The 22,279-nt window shown below is 41.5% G+C and overlaps 1 protein-coding gene across 1 annotated transcript in view; it reads left to right on the top strand.

Moving 5' to 3' along the window:
* GDA (guanine deaminase) overlaps nt 1-11,792 on the top strand; it is a 147,843-nt gene extending 136,051 nt beyond the window's left edge. The window contains exons 11-14 of the mRNA XM_082256066.1: nt 4,445-4,693; nt 7,746-7,864; nt 9,220-9,247; nt 11,630-11,792. Of these exons, the coding sequence (XP_082112192.1) occupies nt 4,445-4,693; nt 7,746-7,864; nt 9,220-9,247; nt 11,630-11,700 (467 nt within the window). The 3' untranslated portion in view covers nt 11,701-11,792. The remainder of the gene's footprint in view (nt 1-4,444; nt 4,694-7,745; nt 7,865-9,219; nt 9,248-11,629) is intronic.
* The last annotated feature ends 10,487 nt before the right edge of the window (nt 11,793-22,279 follow it).

Below are 22,279 nucleotides of genomic sequence, written 5' to 3'. Positions count from 1 at the left end.
CCTTTGTGAGTATAATGTATACTTTTTAATATTTTAATAAATGTTTTTAGTGGTAATGCACTAGGTCGGTGCGCCCCTTTTCTTTTTGTTGTTTTTTTCCCAGTCGGTTCTAGATACCCTTGATCCTGAGGGGGCAGCAAGACCATAGGCTTTATCCACCCAAGTCTGAAGTATCTCTCTTCCCTCCGTCATATTTCACTCGAATGCAGGAGAATTGTTCTACTACTTGGCATCTTCTGATTCTGAGCCTGATGCCGTCATGGACACAGCCATCCAGGGGGGCTTAATATCACAACCCCAGATCCATCCGATAGTGAGGATGATTCCTCCATGGTCGCAGCAGCAAATTAAAAAGCGCAGGTAGATGCACTTATCACTGCAGTGCATGAGACTTTAAAAATGGAGGATGTGTCTGATGTAGCCACGGACATAGCTGTGTCGTTTGGTACGCATAAGTCACCTCGCACTCCAAAGGTGTTTCCTTATGTGCCTTATTTTGACAGGTTTTCCTGTAAGGAATGGGAACAACCAAAATTACCCTTTCTGGCCCCCAAACGTTTTGCTGTACATTACCCTTTTAAAGAGACACTTTTAAAAGAGCGGACTAGTCAACCAATGGTGGACCCTCCTGTTTCCAGGTTGAACAAAGCTACCATAATCCCAGTAGAGGAATCCCCGTCCTTTAAGGACCCGGCTGACAGGAAAGCGGAGGCTGTGGCACGAAGCATGTTTACTATGGCTGGTTCGACATTGCGGCCAGTCTTTGCCTCAGGCCTGGTGTCTCAGAACCTAACTAAATGGGCCAAGCTTTTGCGCCAGGGCCTGGGGGAGAGCAGGTCCCTGCTGCTTATGTTGATTAGCGTACCACTTGGTCTATGGGCTGCAGTTTATTTGTGATGCAGCTTTGCATACAGCTCCTGTGCTGTCCAAACTTTCTGTTTCAGCTGTGGTGATTAGGTGCATGTTGTGGCTTAAGAATTGGTCCGCAGACAAAGCCTCTAAGAAAGCTCTCATTGATCAGCCCTTTCAAGGTGATCGACTGTTTGGGGCTACCCTGGATGACATCATTAAGGATATCACGGGGGGGGGGGGGGGGGGAAAGTACCTTCCTGCCATAGTCTAGGAAAGGGAAGGAGCCTTGTGGCAGACGGGGGCCCTCCTTCACAGCACATAGAAAATTAATTTGTGCTTCTGGGACAGAGAATAAGGGAAATAGATCTTTCAAATCTTCCCCGGGAGGTTCCAAGCATCCTTAGTCTGGTGAGCCTAGAGCTAGCTTCTCTGGACCTGCAAACAAGACCCCTTCAGCATGAAGGTCTGCCCTCACCCATTATTGGGGTAGGAAGACATCTTTGCTGGTTTCCAGCCTCGTGGACCTACTTCATGAGCATCAAGGGGATCCACAAAATGATTATTTTGGGGGTAACCAGAAAAGGGGACAAAGCTTGTCTTTTTCAGGTTTTTTTAGGTCCCGAGTCTCCTTGTGCAGATTTAATTCCTGCAAAGGTTCAGGTGATGTCCGAACTACCTAGGGTCCCCCCTATCCCTGTCCAGGGAATAGATTTACCTAGGTCTGATTCTAATTCTGACCATGGTGGTTTTGAGTCTGGTGGTATCCACCTTCAAGACAGTCCTGTTTGCATAGCCCTACATGCAGCTCTTTTAGTAGGTTCGGCTCCACAGGAGGATACCGAGGTTCGTGACGAGATCACAGGTTCTTCTGGCAGGCATCCAAGGGCCACGGTAAGGCCAGCATCATCCTTGGCTCAGGCTTCTTCCGCAAGTCCTGCGAGGAATCAAGGGTGAGGATCTTCCAATCAGTCTGGTGGCCATAAATGTCCCTTTGGGGCTTCCTCTCAGAGAAGACCAGTTGTCCCAAGGGCTGATCTACCATCCTGCTTTACAGTCGCTGGTTTTAATGGCTTAGCTATTGAAAGCCAGGTACTGAGGGATAGAGGTTGTCTGGACTAGAGATCCCTACTATGGTGAAGGTGATTTAGTTGTCTTCCAGCAAGATATACCATTGTACGTGGAAAGTGTACATTTCTTGGTGTGAGTCGATTGGCGCTCATCCTCAAACCTTTTCTGTGGCTCGAATCTTAACCTTTCTGCAACAGGGCGTTGATCAGAAGTTGGCCTTGAATACCATCAAGGGCCAGATGTCTGCCTTGGCAATCTTCTTTTAGCGACTCCTAGCCACACACTCTTTAGTTCGTACCTTCATTAAGGGGGTTCGACATGTGGCTCCACCTGTACAGTCTCTTTTGCCGCCATGGGATTTAAATTTAGTACTTTCAGTTCTCCAGAAAACTCCATTTGAGTATATTCGGGAGATTCCCTTGCCTACGTTATCCTAAAAGGGGACATTCTTGGTGGCTATCACCTCGGTCCACAGGGTATTGGAATTGACGGCATTATCCTGTCGCAGTGCCTATTTAGTGGTCCCTGTCCATCATTCCTGCCCAAAGTTGTCTCTGACTTCCATTTGAATGAGGACATTGAGTTGCCTTCCTTGTGTTCCAAGCTGGCTCATTCCAGGGAATTTACTTTGCATACCTTGAATGTGGTTTGTGCTATTCGGGTGCATCTGGCAGCTACGGAGTCCTTTCGGAGGTCAGACTCGCTTTTTGTTGTTACGGACAGACCGAGGAAAGGGCTGGCAGCTTCTTCGGCTACCATCTCCAGATAGATCAGGCAGAAGGTGGCTCAGGTCTATATAATTAAAGGTCAGGTTCCACCTTTCCCTGTCAGGTGCGCATTCTACTCGGTCGCTGAGTACTTCTTGGGCCTTCAATCATCAGGCAAAAATATCGCAAGTTTGCAAGGTGGCCACTTGGTCGTCGGTGCATACCTTCACAAAATTCTATAAGGTAGATACTTTGGCATCTGGGCATGCTTCTTTTGGCCGCAAAGTTTTGCAGGATGATGTTTAAGAGGGGTTGTTCCCTCTTGAGGGGTGTTTTTCTTTAAACTTCATATGGGGCTCCTGTGACCTGGTTAAGGCTCCTGTGTCCTGGTAAGGGCTCTTATGTTTAGCCTTTGGTTATTTTCCCCACCCCTCATTTTTCTTTTGGCACTGCTTTTTAACATCCCAGTAGCTATGATTTTTGGAGCACTGTGTTCGTCGATGAACGAAAGAGAAAATAGGATTTCTGTACTCTGTTTCTTTTTATGGAATAATGGGATTTTTGTACTTACCGTAAAATGAATTTCTCTTGGACGGAAAAAGCACCCACCCCTCTAAGAAGTTCTGATTTTTCTAATACTGCTTGCTACTAAACTGATTACCTAGAGCAGAGAGGGGGGTTATAAACCAGCTGAGGACAGCCCATGGGCGTAGCAAGGTGTTTTTTATTTTGCCTAGTCCTACTCCTGGGGGAGGCAATATAACCCAGTAGTTATGATTTATGGAGTGCTGTGTCCGTTGATGAACTCAGAGAAATTAATTTTACGGTAAGTACAATAATCCCATTATTCCATAAAAAGAAACTGCCACAGACTCCCACCAGGTGTGACTTTGTCTTATAGGATGTAAGCCAACAGTAGACAGCTGACATCCCTCTCTCTACCCGTGCAGTGATCACACTACACAAGCAGAGCCTGTAGGGTTAACAACCCTCCTCCTCCCTCCCTCTCTAAGCTGAGCAGAGAAGGAAGAGAGATCAGAACATGACGCTTCAGCTCTCCTGTTCTCTGTGTTGCCTGTCACAAACACGGCAGTGCAGAGACCCGATCACTAGCATGCTTTTTTGTTAATCGGCATCTGCTCCCTTTTATGTTTAGCAAAATGGTGCAAGCTTTTCCTTCCATAACTCTTTGTTAATAAATCTCTGCACCACATGCATGCTTCTCCATATTTTAAATGCAGATAGATGAATAACTTCTAATCTGGAAGAAAGCCAGTAAGCCCCTTACTTCCTATTTGAGCTGATGAGCCGCTGTTTTTCTCTGCTGGACTACAGAAAATATCGCCCTCTCCTTATCCCCATAACGTAAGAGGGAAGAGTTTTGTAGTCTAGCAGACAACAGTGGATCTCAGTTCAACAGAGGCAGCGTTGTCAGGCAACAACAGGAAATTAGATTCTCATTAGATTTCTGGAAGTTCAACAAGCATTTTTATTCATACTACCAACACTACCAACAAGAGACAAAGCATGGGGAAACGTGCATGTATTCCAGAGATTTATTGAATATGTTTTATTATGCCCAGACAGTTTACACTTTAAGAAATACCAGACAAAAGCTTGAATCTTTCCTCTCTGTCCAAAACTACAAAACAGTTTGCTTTGTTCTACACTATGCTAGTGTTCTGCTTTGTATTTTTAGGGTATCAAAATAAATTTCTATGCAATCTCTCTGAAATTGGGTGAAACAAATAAAGAAAAAAAAGATCTTTGTTTAAAAATATAATGCGTTAATGATTACACAATTTGTATTCTAACAGATGCCGCTGGAGGATATTCTACATCCTTACTTGACGCCATCCGAAAAGCAATAGAAACTTCGAAAATAATTTTTATGGAAAAGCAAAAGAGACAGAAAGAAAACAATGTAATAGACACATTCCAGAATGGGAAAATGGACACAAATTGGATCAACTCAAGTGACAAAAATAGCATGATGGAAATGGAAGCTAATCATGTTTTAAATATTAAAGAAGCATTCCGACTTGCCACTCTTGGTGGAAGTGAAGGTCAGTGCTCAGCTTAATAGACAGACATTTCATTCTATTAGGAAAAATGATACTGCATGTGCACATATGTAACAATTTGGTTTAATCATTTAAAAGAGAGTCACTGTCAACAAATCAAAATATTCAAAATAGCAGCCATACCTAACAAAATCATAGAGAAAGAAACAGAAACATATCTATCTAAACAGCATTATCACAGCATCATGTGAGAAAACAAAAATGAAGGGAAAACTGCGGAGCTGTCTCATACACATTCTGAACAGTTACATTCAATTTTATACAGAAAATGTTTGATGACCCATGCAGCTTTGGGACTATAGATATTTTTTAAGAACATTGGATTAGTCTTTAAGTCAATAAGCTGAATATACATACTAAATAATCAAACGGGATAAAAAAGAGATTTTAAGGCAAGGGAAATGCTGCTTTTAAAGTATATGGACAGTCTAAGGACACACTATGCACCCTATGTAGTTATACTAAAGGATACCCTGTCCTGGCCAGTAAAGTATCCAGAACCTGGGTCATGTTAAATTGGGCTTCTGAAAGTTACTGTTATTACAGTACCTTTAGAAATCAATGTTCCCAAGTTTGCCACTAAAATAATAATGTCCTCACATATGATATTCCATTAAAAAAGATAGAACATAATGGGAATGGACAACACTCCGTAGCCACTCAGAAAGCCATAAAGAAGAGTAATTTGTGTATCCACAAAAAGGTATTGGTGATCATATAAGGAACATTTGTTTTCAAACCTGATCATATGTTTCATCTACTGTATTCTGTTGGCAATATATTATCCATTGCACTTCAAGTTTTCATCCAGGGTTCATCAGCTGTTGATTGGCATCCATGGGCCAAAGAGCAGTGTAAAAAACATACATATGTCAGAAGGCTAAGATAGCATGCATCAAAACTTTTCATATCCAGTGTCAATTCCAATCCAATTTGCTGCTTTAACAGCTTCAACTCTTCTGGGAAGGCTGTCCACAAGGTTTAGGAGTGTGTCTATGGGAATGTTTGACCATTTCTCCAGAAGCACATTTGTGAGGTCAGGCACTGATTTTGGATGAGAAGGCCTGGCTTGCAGTTTCTGCTCTAATTCATTCCAAAGGTGTTCTATCGGGTTGAGATCAGGACTCTGCAGGCTAGTCAAGTCCCTCCACCCCAAACTGGCCAATCCATGTCTTAATGAACCTTGCTTTGTACACTGGTGCGCAGTCATGTTGGAACAGGAAGGTGCCACCATCTCCAAATTGTTCCCACCAAGTTGAAAGCATGAAATTGTCCAAAATGTCTTGGTATGCTGACACCTTAGGACTGGAGTTCCCTTCACTGGAACTAAGGGGCCAAGCCCAACCCCCTAAAAAACATCCCCACACCATAATACCCCCTCCACCAAATGATATTGACCAGAGCACAAAACAAGGTCCATAAATACATGGGTGAGCGAGTTTGGGGTGGAGGATCTTGACTGGCCTGCACAGAGTCCTGACCTCAACCCGAAAGAACACCTTTGAAATGAATTAAAGCGGAGACTGCAAGCCAGGCCTTCTCATCCACTCAATATTGAACCCTACAGACTAAGAATGGGTTGCCATTAAAGTTCATGTGCATGTAAAGGCAGGCGTTCCAATACTTTTGGTAATATAGAGTATACCAAAGGGAGCATATGCCTCTTGGTCCAAAACTTTGGCAGCCAAGATTTAAAGTGGAACCAAACCCTCAGCCAAGGAGGTTGCCATCTTAGCCTTTGTTTGATCTGCAACTGCCATGGTACTGCCCAAGTGATCAGTTATGACTCCAACCAATGAAAGCACATGCAAATGTGACAGCATTCCCTGTTTTTTTTATCTAAAAGTAGCTCAGTGAGCCCATTAGGCAGTGAGCCCATTACAAGAATCTGACATTAATATATATATATATATATATATATATATATATATATATATATATATACAGTATCTCATAAAATGTGAGTACACCCCTCACATTTTTGTAAATATTTTATTATATCTTTTCATGTGATAACACTAATGAAATGAAACTTTGCTACAATGTAAAGTAGTGAGTGTACAGCTTGTATAACAGTGTAAATTTGCTGTCCCCTCAAAATAACTCAACACACAGCCATTAATGTCTAAACTGCTGGCAACAAAAGTGAGTACACCCCTAAGTGAAAATGTCTAAACTGGGCCCAATTAGCCATTTTTCCTCCCTGATGTCATGTGACTCGTCAGAGTTACAAGGTCTCAGGTGTGAATGGAGAGCAGGTGTGTTAAATTTGGTGTTATCTCTCTTACTCTCTTACTGGTCACTGGAAGTTCAACATGGCACCTCATGGCAAAGAACTCTCTGAGGATCTGAAAAAAAAAATAGTTGATCCCAAACACACCTCCAAGATGAACACTGCCTTGCTAAAAAAGCTGAGGGTAAAGGTAATGGACTGGCCGAGCATGTCTCCAGACCTAAACCCTATTGAGCATCTGTGGGGAATCCTCAAATGGAAGGTGGAGGAGTGCAAGGTCTCTAACACCCACCAGCTCCGTGATGTCATCATGGAGGAATGGAAGAGGACTCCAGTGGCAACCTGTGAAGCTCTGGTGAACTCCATGCCCAATAGGGTTAAGGTAGTGCTGGAAAATAATGGTAGCCACACAAAATATGGACACTTTGGGCCCAATTTGGATGTTTTTACTTAGAGGGTGTGCTCACTTTTGTTGCCAGCGGTTTAGACATTAATGACTGTGTGTTGAGTTATTTTGAGGGGACAGCAAATATACACTGTTATACAAGCTGTATACAAGCTGAACACTCACTGCTTTACATTGTAGCAAAGTGTCATTTCTTCAGTGTTGTCACATGAAAAGATATAATAAAATATATACAAAAATGTGAGGGGTGTACTCACTTTTGTGAGATACTGTATATATATATATATATATATATATATATATATATATATATATATAATACTCTATAAAACTGTAATACACACATGTAATCCCGATCTTTGTGACAGTAGGTTATCGTCTTGATTTCTTCACAGCTTTGAGTATTGACCACATAACTGGAAACTTTGAAGTTGGCAAGGAATTTGATGCATTACTAATCGACCCTGAAGCCATAGACAGCCCCTTTGAAGTATTTTCTGATATCCCTAAAGAGGTATTTTTTACCAAAAGTTATACTTCAGAATATTTGACCGAGATTGGATTTTGTGTAGTTGTAATGTTTTAAAGAAAGAAATGACTTATATTTTCAATCTCGTACATTAAAGCTAAAATATGGCCAAATATTATTTTCGGCATTTGCATTGTAAAAATTAGTTAGCTGTAATCATATGTGCCCTATCTTTTGCTGCTGCAGCCAAAGATAGATTACATGTACTCATCCTGCAGCCTCATGTCAGTACTGAACAAACGACGCTGAGATTTGTAGTTCAGGTTGCAGTACACTCAGTATACTAATTACCAAGGGTATCCCACTCGGCACTTCCTTCACTCATAAAAAGCCTTGCACTTCTTGATTGGAGGAGGAAGAGTGTGACTTTCATCTTTTCCAATCACAGAGCATGTTGCATTATTTCTCTTACTCTGACATACACAATGATACCCAATATGTGCTAAGCTATCATTGTTCACATACATAGCTGTGAATGTGTGTGCAGCAGAAGACAGGAGTGCTTTTAATCTTTATTATTTTAATTTATTTAATCATATTTTAATTTTTAAACATGTTTAATTTTTTTTTTCACCCAACTTTACTGCTATCACCAGGAGGCTAATAGGCCCGCTATTTGATAGCAATGGTTGGGCAAGTGAAAAATATTGTTAATGGAGATAAAAAGGGGTCTACTTGACCCTTGATGCCACTCTTGCCCTCTTCTTGAGCCTTCTACAGACTATGCTTGAACCACTGTTTACCTGATTTGCAGCTGGGATTGTGACTGTTCTGAACCTGGAAGTGCTAAGAGCTGAACACATCCAGGTTCACACTCTGCAGAGGACATTGAGGAATGGATGTTCCTCAGTGTCCCTCCCCTCGCCATCCTTACAATGCTTATTATTGTTCTAGGATCCCAGGAAGAGCGGGAGAGTCTGGGAATCATGGAGAGGGGGTGTCTGTCGGGGGGTAGTTTTGTTCCTTTCAAAGCCGAGACATATGGGATATGTCCAAGGTCCTTAGCTGGTTAAGTATATTGTCACCAATTGTCTGGCAGCGAACTGAATGTGGTTGTTTGTGATCCAGCCCACAGAAACCACTAATGGATCATGTTTTCCAAATCCAGGTATATTTGCAAATGTAAGATAATTAGTGTTTGTTTTTGCATTCTGATTGATCACTGCAGTCTTACAATGTAGCCCTAGCAATTAGTTGGCCATAGGTGGCCAGGTGTCTTATTGGATCAACAAGACTAGCTAAAGAAAACTTCAAATCTTCTGGCAGATAAAACTCTTCTCAGTTGTTTGCGTTGAACTAGTATATTTAAAGAAAAAAAATCTTTTTTTTTTCTTTTTAAGGAAATGATCCAGAAATTCCTCTATCTAGGTATGTATTGCAATGCTAGATAATTGTATGCATCATCTAAATAACTGTATTATTTATGGCCCAGGTATTTTTTTTTTTTTTTCAAAAATATGGTGTCATAGCAGAATTAGATGCTTTATGTTTAAAGAAAGCAAATGTACTACCATTGATAAAAAATTATAAACAAGCAAAGATTATAGGACAGTCCGCTAACGATCCTGGATTGGAGGTGAATATTGCCATCAGAACTGCTTTTATAAAAACCTCCAGGGGGACTTTTAATTTAGCCTTGAGTTGGGTTTTGAAGTATTATTTATTGGTTTAAACATTTTCTCAAAGCTGTTGTCACATGGTGTAGTTTGGCAATACAATTCCAAAAACTGCTGATCTGTGGGAGCGTATCACAAGAGCACTGCCCATGTAAAAATGGACTGTTCAGGCTGCTTGCACCAATCAGTAGGTAGAGGTTTTAATGGAGGAAATAGCAAGAGTATACTGTATAGTGCTAGGCTCTGCCGACCAACAACATGGGATAGGTGGCCAAGCTAAGTTGCTTTACACAGCCAGCCATGGGTAGGGTCATGGACCACTTTAAAATAGCTAGGAGGCAGCAAGACACAACTTGGTCCATCAGCTGATAGGGAAAAATAAGGCACTTCATTTTTTGTGTTTCCTAAAGATAAATATAGTGGCTTATTAGGTCAGCTAAATCTTTAATCATGACTTTCTCGTTTCTATTTTCTTGGACAGATTGGGGTGGTTTACATCACCTTCTTGCATTGTGGAATTCAGTGCCAGTATATCCCTAACTCTTGCATCCATTGCACAACCAAGCCATTGTCTCACCTATACTGTTACTTACACTGTAATGTAAATTTAGTGAATAAATCATGGATACAGCAGTGAGGATGAGACACCTACAAAATGATGGCTGGGAATTTAGATAGAGTTCCTAAAACTGGATAACCTGAGTAATATAAAATTTGGATTCACCAAAAACTTGAAATATATTTTTTAACATAGAGATACTTTTAAACAGCAGAGATGTGAAACACTGCATTAAAAAATAAATAAAACAAAAGAGTTATACACATTTATAGAGCACAGCAAATGTTCTTTACAAATGTCCATTGTCTCACTGGCTTTGGGAATCCAAAGCATTGGAGAGCAGCAGAAATGAATAGGGTTGTGAAGAAAATAAAAGTTGGGAGGGGGGTCCAATCATCTAACCTGTTTAAAGCCTCGTACACACAATCAGATTATCTGACACATTTTCTTTAGTTTTTTGTTGCATGCTAGTCTCATACGGAAAGTGAAGAGGTTATTTTCATACAAAAATTCTCATACGACAGAATTCAACTTCAGAAGTGATGTCATGTGTTGAATTGTTTTGTATGTATTCTTTAGTTTCTGAGCATACCTAGTCTTGCTCTTATGATATTTTTTTTGGACGAAAACTGTACTAATTAAACGAAAATCGGACGTTGTGTTCATGTACGATAAAAATTTTATAGCCTGCACATCCAGTTTTTGTCGTACGAAAATTCATAATTGGCTGTCAAAAGCACCATACTAACAATCCAAAAATCGGCAGATCGTTCGTCGGACTAAATTTAATTCCGATTTTCTTATCGTGCGTACAGGCCTTTAGTCACATAACCAACTCTCCTCCAATCCCAGAGTTCTTTTTCTCTTTGCTGCAGTAAGCAGATAGAACTCCATAAACTACTGCAGGCTCAAAAATATGGCCTGCATTTTATGAATGGGCCACAATGCTGTAGTGTAAAATGGAGAGTCTGCTTTCCATTATAAATCAGCCCCTAAGTTTTGATAGCACAACTTGAACACTTACTGAAAAAGCAAAAAATTGTTCTTAAATTTTAAAATATTAAGAAGTAAAGCTAATCTCAAACAAGTCTTTAAATAATCATGAAACTGTACAGCACAGAAGGTTTGAGGCAGCTTAATGTGAATTTACTACTTTACCTCAGTAGGTAAAGTAACAGGTTAAGTTAAAGGATGGTGCTGTACACATCTTCCTTGTGATCCCCTGCTGTCCTTATCTGATGCCAGGAACTCCTGTGTAGGTCTTCACTTCTAGAAACAGTAAAAATTGACAAAGGGATACAGTTGGCATTGCTCAGTCATTCCGATTGCTGCTTTATGAGAAGCATAAGAGAGTATCAGATGTTTCTCCATGCATAGAAGTACTGGGTATTTCTTGGGCCTCCAGAGATAAATCAGAAAGGTGGTGGTGGGACAGTATGTTATGGAAGCTTATTGGGGCAAACTCACACTTGTGCAGCTTTCCATCTTAATCTGCTAATATATATGAAAAAGGTGTGTGTTTTCTCTTGGGCTTTAAATTAACAAGTATCATTATCCAAGTTTGTTTTTTTCCAGGTGATGACAGGAACATCAAGGCTGTTTATGTGGCTGGAAGACGTGTGGTGCCTTTTCTTACCAATGTTTAGGGCTCTATTTATAAAACATTTGCTGGATGAATGGCACAAGAATTCTTCCAGGCTGCACTTATTTTTCACCATATTTTCTCTAGTATTATGACTTCATAGGATTGTCATCTCCATCTAGTGGACAAATGCAGTATATTTTTTGAAATACCTCAATCAGAAAATGAGATCATGTAGGCTTACATACGTTTAACCACTTGCCGACCAGCCACTATAGTTATACGGCGGCAGGTCGGCTCTGTCATGCTAAACGATGTACATGTACGTCGCTTCGTGTAGCAGTTAGAGTGGGCGCATGCACTGATTGGCTAGAGGGGGACTCAATCAGCGGATCCGGTGGCCGCGATGTCTGCTGGGCACCCGCGATCACTCCTCATGGAGATAGAACGACAGTCTGCCGATGTAAACACAGCAGACTGCTGTTCTGTCAGTGATGAACACAGGGATCCTGTGTTCCTCCTATTTAGGAACACAGGTCTCTGTGTTCATCTAGTGAACCCATTCCCCACACAGTTAGAAAACATCCCCTAGGCACACATTTAACCCTTTGATCGCCCCTGGTGTTAACCCCTTCCCTGCCAGTGTCATTATTACAGTAACTGCATATTTTTAGCACTGATTACTGTAGTAATGTCACTGGTCCCCCCAAAAGTGTCAAATGTCAGTTAGTTGTTCGATCTGTCCCCAATGTTGCAGTCCCGCTAAAAATCACTGATCGCCGCCATTACAAGTAAAAAAATGTAAAAATAAATAAAAATGACATAAATCTTTCCCCTAGTTTCATACACGATAACTTTTGCGCAAACCAATCAATATATACTCATTGGGATTTTTTTTTTTTTTTTTTACCAAAAATAGGTAGCAGAATACATATTGGCCTAAAATTTGATTGATTTTTTATTGGGAAGGTTTTACAGTAGAAAGTAAAAAATTTCGTTTTTTTTTTTTTTCAGAATTGTCACTCCTTTTTTGTTTATAGCGCAAAAAATAAAAATTGCAGAGGTGATCAAATACCACCAAAAAAAGCTCTATTTGTGGGAAAAAAGGATATAAATTGTATTTGGGTATAACGTCGCACCACCACGCAATTGTCAGTTAGAGTAATGCAGTGTCGTATCGCAAAAAATGGCCTGGTCATTAACCACTTTAGCCCCAGAGAATTTGGCTGCTCAATGACCAGACCCTATTTTGCGATACAGCACTGCGTGACTTTAACGGACAATTGCACGGTCCTGCGACGATGTACCCAAACTAAATTGACATTCTTTTTTTCCCACAAACAGAGTTTTCTTTTGGTGGTATTTGATCACCTGTCGATTTTTATTTTTTGCGCTATAAATAAAAAAAAGCGAAAATTTTGAAAAAATTACAATATTGTTTCAAATTCTTTTATATGAAATTCTCAAAAAAAAGAAAATGTAAAAATCCAAATTTTTGAACATTTTTGGCCAATTTGTTTTCTGATACTTATTTTTGGTAAAAAAAATCGCAATAAGCGTATTTTGATTGGTTTGCGCAAAAGTTATTGCGTTTATTAACTACGGGAAAGATTTATGTCATTTTTATTGGTTTTTTTTTTAACTAGTAATGGCGGCGATCTGCGATTTTTCTTTTTTTTTTTTTTTTGCGGGACTGCGACATTGCGGCGGACAGATCGGACCCCTAACAGACATTTTTGACACTTTTGGGGGTACCAGTGACATTACCACAGTAATCAGTGCTATAAATTTGCACTGTTACTGTAAAAATGACACCGGCAGGGAAGGGGTTAACATTACTGGTGATCAAGGGGTTAAGTGTGACCCTAGGGGTGTGATTCTAACTGTCAGCATGCGTGGCTTGTGAGATCATCACAGAGACATGCGGTCCTATATAGCAAGATCACATAGCCTCTGTGATAATCTAAGGGAGAATGACAGACGGTTGTGTTTACATCAGCCGTCTGTCCTTCTCTCTCAGCTGTGGGAGATTGCGAGTGGCCGGCGGCCATCGGAACCACCGGTCACATGCGCTGGCTCCCCGGCTGACGAGTGGGGGCGGAAGCGTGCTGCCGGCGGCAGGTGCTCGCCCCCTAGAGTCTCCTGAGCGTGCGACATAGTACTACGTCACTTTGCCCAGGAGCGCCCGCCTGCCGCAGTAAAACTGCGGTGGGTGGTGGCTATGTGGTTAAGGGGGAAAACCTTCTGGTTCTTGAGTGGTTAAAGATAATTGCATAGCTCCTGACATCCCTCATTTCCTAGCTCTTCAATATTTACCCCTTCTTACGTTATCTCCTGCCTCAGGTGGGTTCCTCAGCTACCTCATGTCTGGCTCCTCCCTCCCTTATGGCTCCATTTACACCTGAGCATATCGATTTACTAGTGTTTTTCGGGCATTTTTTTAAGCTTTTTTACAGTTTTTTACAAGCTTTTTAAAAGCATTTTAGAAGTGAATTACAAGCATTTTACAGCTTCATTCATTTTTGTTTAGCCAATAGAAAGCAATAGAGGGAGGAGAGGGAGAGGGAATTGGGGGAAGCTCATGTACTTATATTTTTGAGCTTTAGGCGTTTTGCTTCAGGCGACAGAATGCTCATATGTGAACAGGGATTTTAAATGAATGGGATTTTGATTGTTGGGCGTTTTGGAACTTCAGAGCTGAGCATTTTACAAGCTGAAAAATGCTCAGGTGTGGGCAGGGCCTATTACTCTTTACTTCTGTTACACTCTGGTCTCTCTCTTCCTCTCTCACCCTTCTCTAATCCTCTCTGCATAATCTGGTCCAGCAAAAGAATTACCCTCACCCTGGACCCTTTACCCTCTACCACAGTAGTAGTCCCCTATCCAGTTCTGCCTTATCCACTTGTCTAAAACATACCATTGTGACTCATTATGGTCGAACTCAGTGGTACATCTTTCCTTCGTTTTCTTTTGTACTACCGGGATATTTGATTTGAAGATACCATTGTTATTATGTGCATATCAGACTCCTATTCTCAAGTATAATCCTTGTATAATAGAAAGAAAATAATACTGTTATCCTTGGCAATTAACCTTGCTGTATACTGTACCGTGTCTTAATGCTATTAAAAGAATGCATAAATAAAAGGTAATTGGACATCGCTGCTTTTACATGATCTGTTTTTTTTTTTTATTATTTTCAGTAGACCTTACATTGTTATGTGACTCAGTGCTTAAAGTGTCACTAACAGCAAAATGTTTTTTTTTTTTTTGGTTCTGGATAGAGTGGAGAAGGGTTAGAACACCTGTCTTTTTTAAAAATGTCTGTGCCCCTATTAGATATATTCACGCTTTCTATTTTTCCTGTTTACCATTGGCATTGAAAGTGAAAATAAAAGAAAATACCAAATTTTGACCTGACATTGGAACAAGAATGGAAGGGAAATCTTCCAATGGGGACACTAGTACTGGTGACACACTGGGATTCCCTCACTTTGGAGGGATTTCCTCTCACTTCTTGTTTTGGAAAAAAGGAAATTCTCCCCTATGGGACACTGGCAGGGATAATTACCGTAATCCTTCTTTACTTTATCAAAATGAAAAAAAAAAAAAAAGTCATCACTAAGAGCCCTTTCACATTGGGGTTTTCAAGCACTTTGACATTAAAAAAAAGTGCCTGAAAAGCTCACAAAACATGCTTCTCATTAAAATCAATAAATACTTTCATGCTGAGGCAGTGCGCTGGCAGGGCAGTGAAAAAAATCTGCATGCAGCATATTTGGAGAGCTAAAAAAAAAGCACCTCAAAAATGCCCCTCTTCACTGAAATGAATGTGAATAATCTGAAAAGCGCCTGAAAAGGGATTCAAAAGTGCCTCAAAATTGATTTTGGAGAAGTTTTTGAGTCACGTGTTCAGAAGCTTCTCAGTGTGAAAGAGCTCTAACAAAGCATCTATCTTGGCTAGGATAACACTAACCCAATCCATCCAGCACCCAGAACATGCCGATGTAGTATGTTTCCCTATAGACACACTGCAACCCTTTATTCCACAAGTGTCAAACTGTGACCCTCCAGCTTTTTCCAAACTACAAGTCCCATGAGGCATTGCACGGCTAACAGTTACAAGCATGACTCCCAAAGGCAGAGGCATGATGGGACTTGTAGTTCTGTAACATCTGGAGGGTCGCAGTTTGACACTCTCCTTTATTCCGAACTTACACGTTAAGGGCTGAGGACGTTATGATGTCAACTGGGTTGAGGAGCTTCTTACTGAGGGTAGACCAGATGCTCCTGAGACTCAGAAATAGGTTTAGCCTACCTTATATAGCCTACTTCAACTAAGGGTAGACCAGACGCCCCTGAGACTCTCAGAAATAGGTTTAGCCTACCTTATATAACCTACTTCAACTGAGGGTAGATCAGACGCCCCTGAGACTCTCAGAAATAGGTTTAGCCTACCTTATATAGCCTACTTCACATTACTACGCATTAGAAACTATTCAGTGTCCTCTCCACTTCATCCTAAAGTGTGGTGCTTCCTAATGTGTCATAAGGAACCCCAAAAAGGTATATCGCTAATACTGTATATAATTTATTACAATAAATCTGAGTTTATCAAGAGCAATTCCATTGATGTTTGTTTGTTTGTTTGTTTGTTTATTCTGTACCTTTGATGACTTGCACATCCCTTTATGACCATTTACCAACTATTGCACCTTTGTCCCATATGTCCTTACTGTCTTCGAATACTGTTTGTTTTGTATCATTTCAAATTCAATAAAGATTTAATGTTGAAAAAAAACCAGAAAAAATTACATGCTCAAATAGGAGGCAGACTTTAATATGTCCTTTACCAACATCGACAGCACGAAATACGTTACATATATAACATCACCCACTGTGTGAAGCATGGAGATTTGGCTTTGAAAATCAACATGAGATGGTATCTTACACCTTATAAATTGGCTCAGTTATATCCCGATTGCTACCCCTTATGCTGGAGAGGATGCTGCCTCACTGGTAATTTGTTTCACATACTATGGTCCTGTAGGAGTATTGGCAGCTTGTGGTAGAAAATCTTCCAAATTCTTTTGGATATCTCTGGCATTTTTACTGCCCCAAATCCTGGTTTGCCTATCCTAAACTTGGAAATTGATCGTCCCCCTTCTCCCTATCGCAAGATTATAGCTAATCTACTTTTATTAGCTAAATTTTACATCACAATAAACTGGTAAAAAGAAATAGCTCTAATCGATCAGAGGCTGTGTATATTACACACCAACACTACTTTTATGAAAGATAACTAGCTGTACAATCTAACACCTTGCCTGCCCTTGAGAAAGCCAGGAAACTGTGGCTTGCATGGTATAACACCTGAATTATACCTATTGTTATGGAGTTTGCTATATCTTCTCTGTATAACAGTAATTCTAGCTTAGTCTATATTATATGTGGATCCACCTCTGTTATGTTAACACAAGAAGTACCTTGCGCTACTACTTTACTGACTTGTGACCTTTGTGCCGTATATGTTCTTGCCTTGTTATATGTATCTTATTGTCTTACTGTAAGCTGTGCATCAGATATTATCACAACTATAACAGTTGCGTCCGCTCTTATTTGTTTAAAAAAAAAAAAAATGAAAGAAACAAAAGTTTTGACTTTAGTGACGCTTTAGAAGTAGAGATATGTGGTGAAGCAGTTCAGCTGCACAGAAAAAACCCATGCCAAAAAAAAAAAACTGTAATAAGCCTGGATCATTTAATCCAATTGAATGAAGAAGGTTGGCTGTTCTCTACACACCGAACATATCAGAACCATCTACATGAAAACAGTATGTAGCATAGGAGAACATGCATTTCACATTATTTGCGGAGGGTGGGTAGAAATTGTAATAAATGAATAAGTAAACACGCAGCTTTTATATTGAGTGGTATCTTTATGCAGGGTATTATTCAAATGGCTATTAGATATACATACATGAAAGAAGTGATTTTCCATGAGACCCAGTTTGCCCTGATTCAACTGTACTACTACTATTACTACTGTACTAATGCCATTGGCAGGGAAGGGGTTAACCCTGTGGGTGATCAAGGGGTTAAATGTGAGCCTAGGGGAGTGATTCTAACTGTGGGGGGTGTGGTTTCTGAAATTACCATAGAGACCTGTGTTCCTATATAGAAGGATCATAGGGGCTCTATGATCATTCCAGGAAGAAGAACGGTCAGCTGTGTTTACAACAGCTGACCGTTCTTCTCTCTCAGCGGGGAACGATCACGGGGTTTAAGGCAGCAATCGGAGCCGCCTGCCTGCTGCATCGGCTTCCCCACTGACAAGCTGGGGTGGGAGTGCGCTGCTGGCAGTGCTCGCTCGCCCCCTAGCCTCCTCCTCACAACCGACGTATAGCTACGTTGGTTTGCCCAGGAGCAGCTGCCTGCCGCAGTATAACTGCGGCGGGCGGTCGTAAAGCGTTTAAGGACCCAAAATTTTAGGTTACTTTTACATGTCTCTTACCTTACTTTGTTTTACTTAAATGTATTATCTGAAATGTTCTTTGTAGATTTTGTCTAGATACATCTATTTTTTTTTAATATGCTTTGTCTGCAGGTTCTTTCCAGGCTGAAAGTATCTACAAATTTAAGAACCTCTAAACAAATGTATGACTTCTGCCTCCTTTTTAGGCATCCTCCTTCCTCTTGAATTGAAATTTACCACCCAGGGGCGGACTGACCATTTGGGGATTAGGGCACTGCCCGAGAGCCCGGGGTCAGTAGGGGGCCCCATGAGAGGCTACACACTACAGAAAGAAGCCAGGAACTTCCATGCAGGCTATGCTGTGGTAGATATTTAAATGCCCACTCTATGTGGCTTAGCTGCAATTTGTAGGTGGGGCTTTGTGTGGCTTGAGTGTGGACACAGGGGGCCCCATGATCTCTGATTGCCCAGGGGCCCCATGAGTTGTCAGTCCACCCCTGTTACCACCATTATGTTCTACCAGCATGTATGGCCAGGACGATCTGGATAGATACACAAAGACTTTGCGCAACAACCATGAGTTGACAATAAAGCCATCCGACAAGGGTGGCAATATTGTCCTCATGGATAACAGCCAGTACACTGATATGTGCTTTCGCATCTTAAAAAACACTGAGTGGTATCGTCCGACAAACAAAACCGTAATTGAGAGATTCAATAAGGACTTTTACATCCTTGTTGATGAAGCCTACTACAGCAATCTCATCCCAAAAACAACCTGGGATTTCGTGAGAACCACTCACCCACGTATCCCCACTTTCTATGCCCTCCCAAAAGTCCATAAAAGCATATCAGATCCGACAGGAAGACCCATTATATCAGGAAATGGGGCAATTACTGAAAATCTCAGTAAGCTCATTGACCAACATCTCAGGCCTATTGTAGCCAATCTCCCATCGTATATTCAAGATACAATCCACATGCTACGCATTTTGGAAAATATCCACATACCACCAAATGCCAGTCTAGTTACTATAGACGTGGAATCACTCTATAGCTCAATACCCCATACCCTGGGACTGGCAGCTATACGTAAGGCCATGATGAGAACTAATGAGATTGATGGAACATTCCAAAATTTCATTCTATCTGCCTTGGACTTTATCCTAAGACATAATGTCTTTTGTTTTGCTGGCTCCCACTACCTCCAGGTACAGGGCGTTGCCATGGGCACCTGTTGTGCTCCTGCATACGCCAACCTGTACCTGGGGGAGTGGGAGCGAAATTTCTTCCTGTCTGAAGAATTCACGATATATGCGGACCACATACCTATGTGGTACCGCTACATCGATGATATTCTTATGATATGGGATGGACCCCCTTCTCTCCTCTTGGAGTGTATGGATCACATAAACTGTAATGACCTAAATCTAAAATTCACAGTTGAGCATAGCACCTCCTCAGTGACTTTTCTTGATCTCAGGATAGTCAGGGGGGATAATGACATGCTACACTGTGAGCTCTTCAGAAAATCAACCTCAGGCAACACTATCCTGCATGCCTCGAGTTCACATCCTAAGCCGCTAGTAGATTCCATCCCATACTCTCAATACTTGAGGGCTAGACGAATATGTACCACGGAGGAGGCGTTTGCTGTAGAGGCTAAAATTATACAAAAAAGGCTATCAGCAAGGGGATACACCCCAAAATGTTTGAAACAAGCTTTTAAAAAAGCAAAAACTCTATCCCGTCGGGATCTTCTCTCATACAAAAATAAAAATGAAGTGGAGGGCTCGAGTGACACTACTACGAGAGTTATAACCAAATATTCCCGAGGACACCATAACGTTAGGAAGATTTTAAAAAAGTACTGGCATGTGTTGACATCCGACCCATCGATTAGTCCCTTTATTTCAGAGACACCGCAGATAACCTTTAAACGAGCTCCTTCCCTGTCTGATGCCCTTGTGAGCAGCGAATACAGGGGCCGGTCAAGAAAGGACCCATGCACACATTTGGGCACATTCCCTTGTGGATCTTGTGCCCAGTGTCGGTATATTAACACCAAGAAAAATATCATACTGCCTAATGGAAAAAACTTTCGTCCAAAACATTATGTGAATTGCCAGACTATAGCAGTCGTATATCTACTGTCTTGTGATTGCGGCTGCTATTATATTGGTAAAACTATCCAAAGATTCGGGAAACGGATTGGCCAACACATGTCAAGCATTAAAAAGAAAGATCCAGAAGTACCACTAGGTAGACACTCAGCTCTGGTACATGGTGCCAATATTCCACATATAAAATTCTTAGCATTGGATCGAATCCACCCCAGCTCCCGCGGAGGGGATCTCAACAAGTTCCTCCTCCAGCGTGAGCTTCGTTGGATTTCTGACCTAAATGCCACTTCTCCACCAGAATTAAATGAAGCCTTCAACTTTAAGCCGTTCCTCCCGGCTTCAGCTCAGGGGGTTTCGCGTGGGATCTCTAGCCTCCTTTGATGGATGGGAGGAGGGGTGTGTGGGAAAGTGTTGAATGGGATCTTTAGCTTCTTTGATGGTTGGGAATAGAGATGTGTGGAAAAGTGTATTAATTCTCTGGAATAACACCCAGATTTGTCAAATAAGAACTTTTCCAAATAGCTCACAAGCTAGAAAATATTTTAAGATATTCAACTCTTGACGCACATTCCCCCTTTTTCCCATCTATCTTTGCTTCCCTATCTCTATTTTGTTTTTTTCTCACCAAATATTTTCTTTACAAAATACTCTTACCCATCTATTTGTATGATTATACGCTTTAATATGGTCGCATCATATGCTTGAGATGTTTTTAGTTGCAATGTGGAAATCAAAGAAATCGATACATATGTAATATTGTCATTGTATGTTTTTAACTCAATATTATTTATATCACTACAGAGGGGCCTCCGTTCTCTCATCAATCGTCAGGGATCCCTGTCCCACATATAGGTATGATTAGACAATCTATATCCCTTCATGCAGTTTACTGTGTTGTCTTATTTGTCTGCATTATCCATATGCTTCCATCTCTTTTTTCTATTCTCTATGGCATACTAGCCACAATGGGGTGTCGCTCGCCGCGGCCCTCCCTCCTCCTTCTGGCCTGTTCTCATTGGTGTTCCCCGGCACGACCAGGCTCCCGCAATGCATGCTGGGGCCTGTAGTTTGCGCAGCGATCTAGGGGAGTTGTCGGCATCATGGCGCCTCTTGACGCCATGTATCCGTCACCGATACCCCCTCCGCGAGATCCATCTATCATCTCGCGAGAGCTGCGCCAAAACGTGCCGGCGGTCATGTGACGCCGGGCGCCGCCGCGTCACAGGTACGCGACGGCCCTCGGCGCCGCCTAGACCGGGGGAGCGCAGCCCGGATGTCATCCATGCCCTTCCTTCTCCCCCCGATCTCCTTTCCTGCTTGGAATCGTAGGAGAGAGAGGGGTGATGTACCATCAGTGGGGGCAACAATTAAAAGGAAAACCTTAAATATAGCACATGGGGACAACCAACTTGGAACCACCCACATGTCTCTCACCCGCCCTCTACTACCCGCCCAGGTATACACACCCCCCCCTAATTAAGGTAAGGACTCTCAGGTGAAGCATATAAATGCCTCAAGCTCAGTGGGACTCAGTACCTTTGGGTCACCACAGAGAGATCTGCTGTTTGTACTCTATATGGGATTTCCGATGAGGTATGTGGATTTTGAACATACATCTTTCTCCCCCTCTTCCCAATTATATTCTTACCTATACATGGGAAATTACTCGTTATGGCTAAACCTTCTCTTCCCTCACTTGTGCATCTCTGATAGGTGTGGATTCATCCCCCCTTGTGTGCTCCTCGTGAACACAATGTGCATATGACCATTGGAGTTTAGAGGGAACTGCCGGTGCTAACATCAATACCCCAACAACGTGTGGAGGGACTTGTATTCTTTCAAGTCCGCATACTCGCTGTACATATGCACACAAACAACAGAGCAGCACAGCCAGACTGCATGAATATAGGGTATCTTTTGCCATATAAACAGTCATTTCTTTAGTACATCCTCTCTAAGGAGACAACTGGAAGGACGCTTTTCGTTCCATACTCCCCCTAGGGGTAAGTTGATATCCTTACAGTTATTATCCATTTTTAAGGATAC

Source organism: Pelophylax lessonae, assembly GCF_965119305.1.
Source record: "Pelophylax lessonae genome assembly, chromosome: 1".
Taxonomy (NCBI): Eukaryota; Metazoa; Chordata; class Amphibia; order Anura; family Ranidae; genus Pelophylax; species Pelophylax lessonae.
The sequence above is the reverse complement of the archived record's forward strand: the minus strand, read 5'-3'. Positions and strand labels throughout refer to the sequence as shown.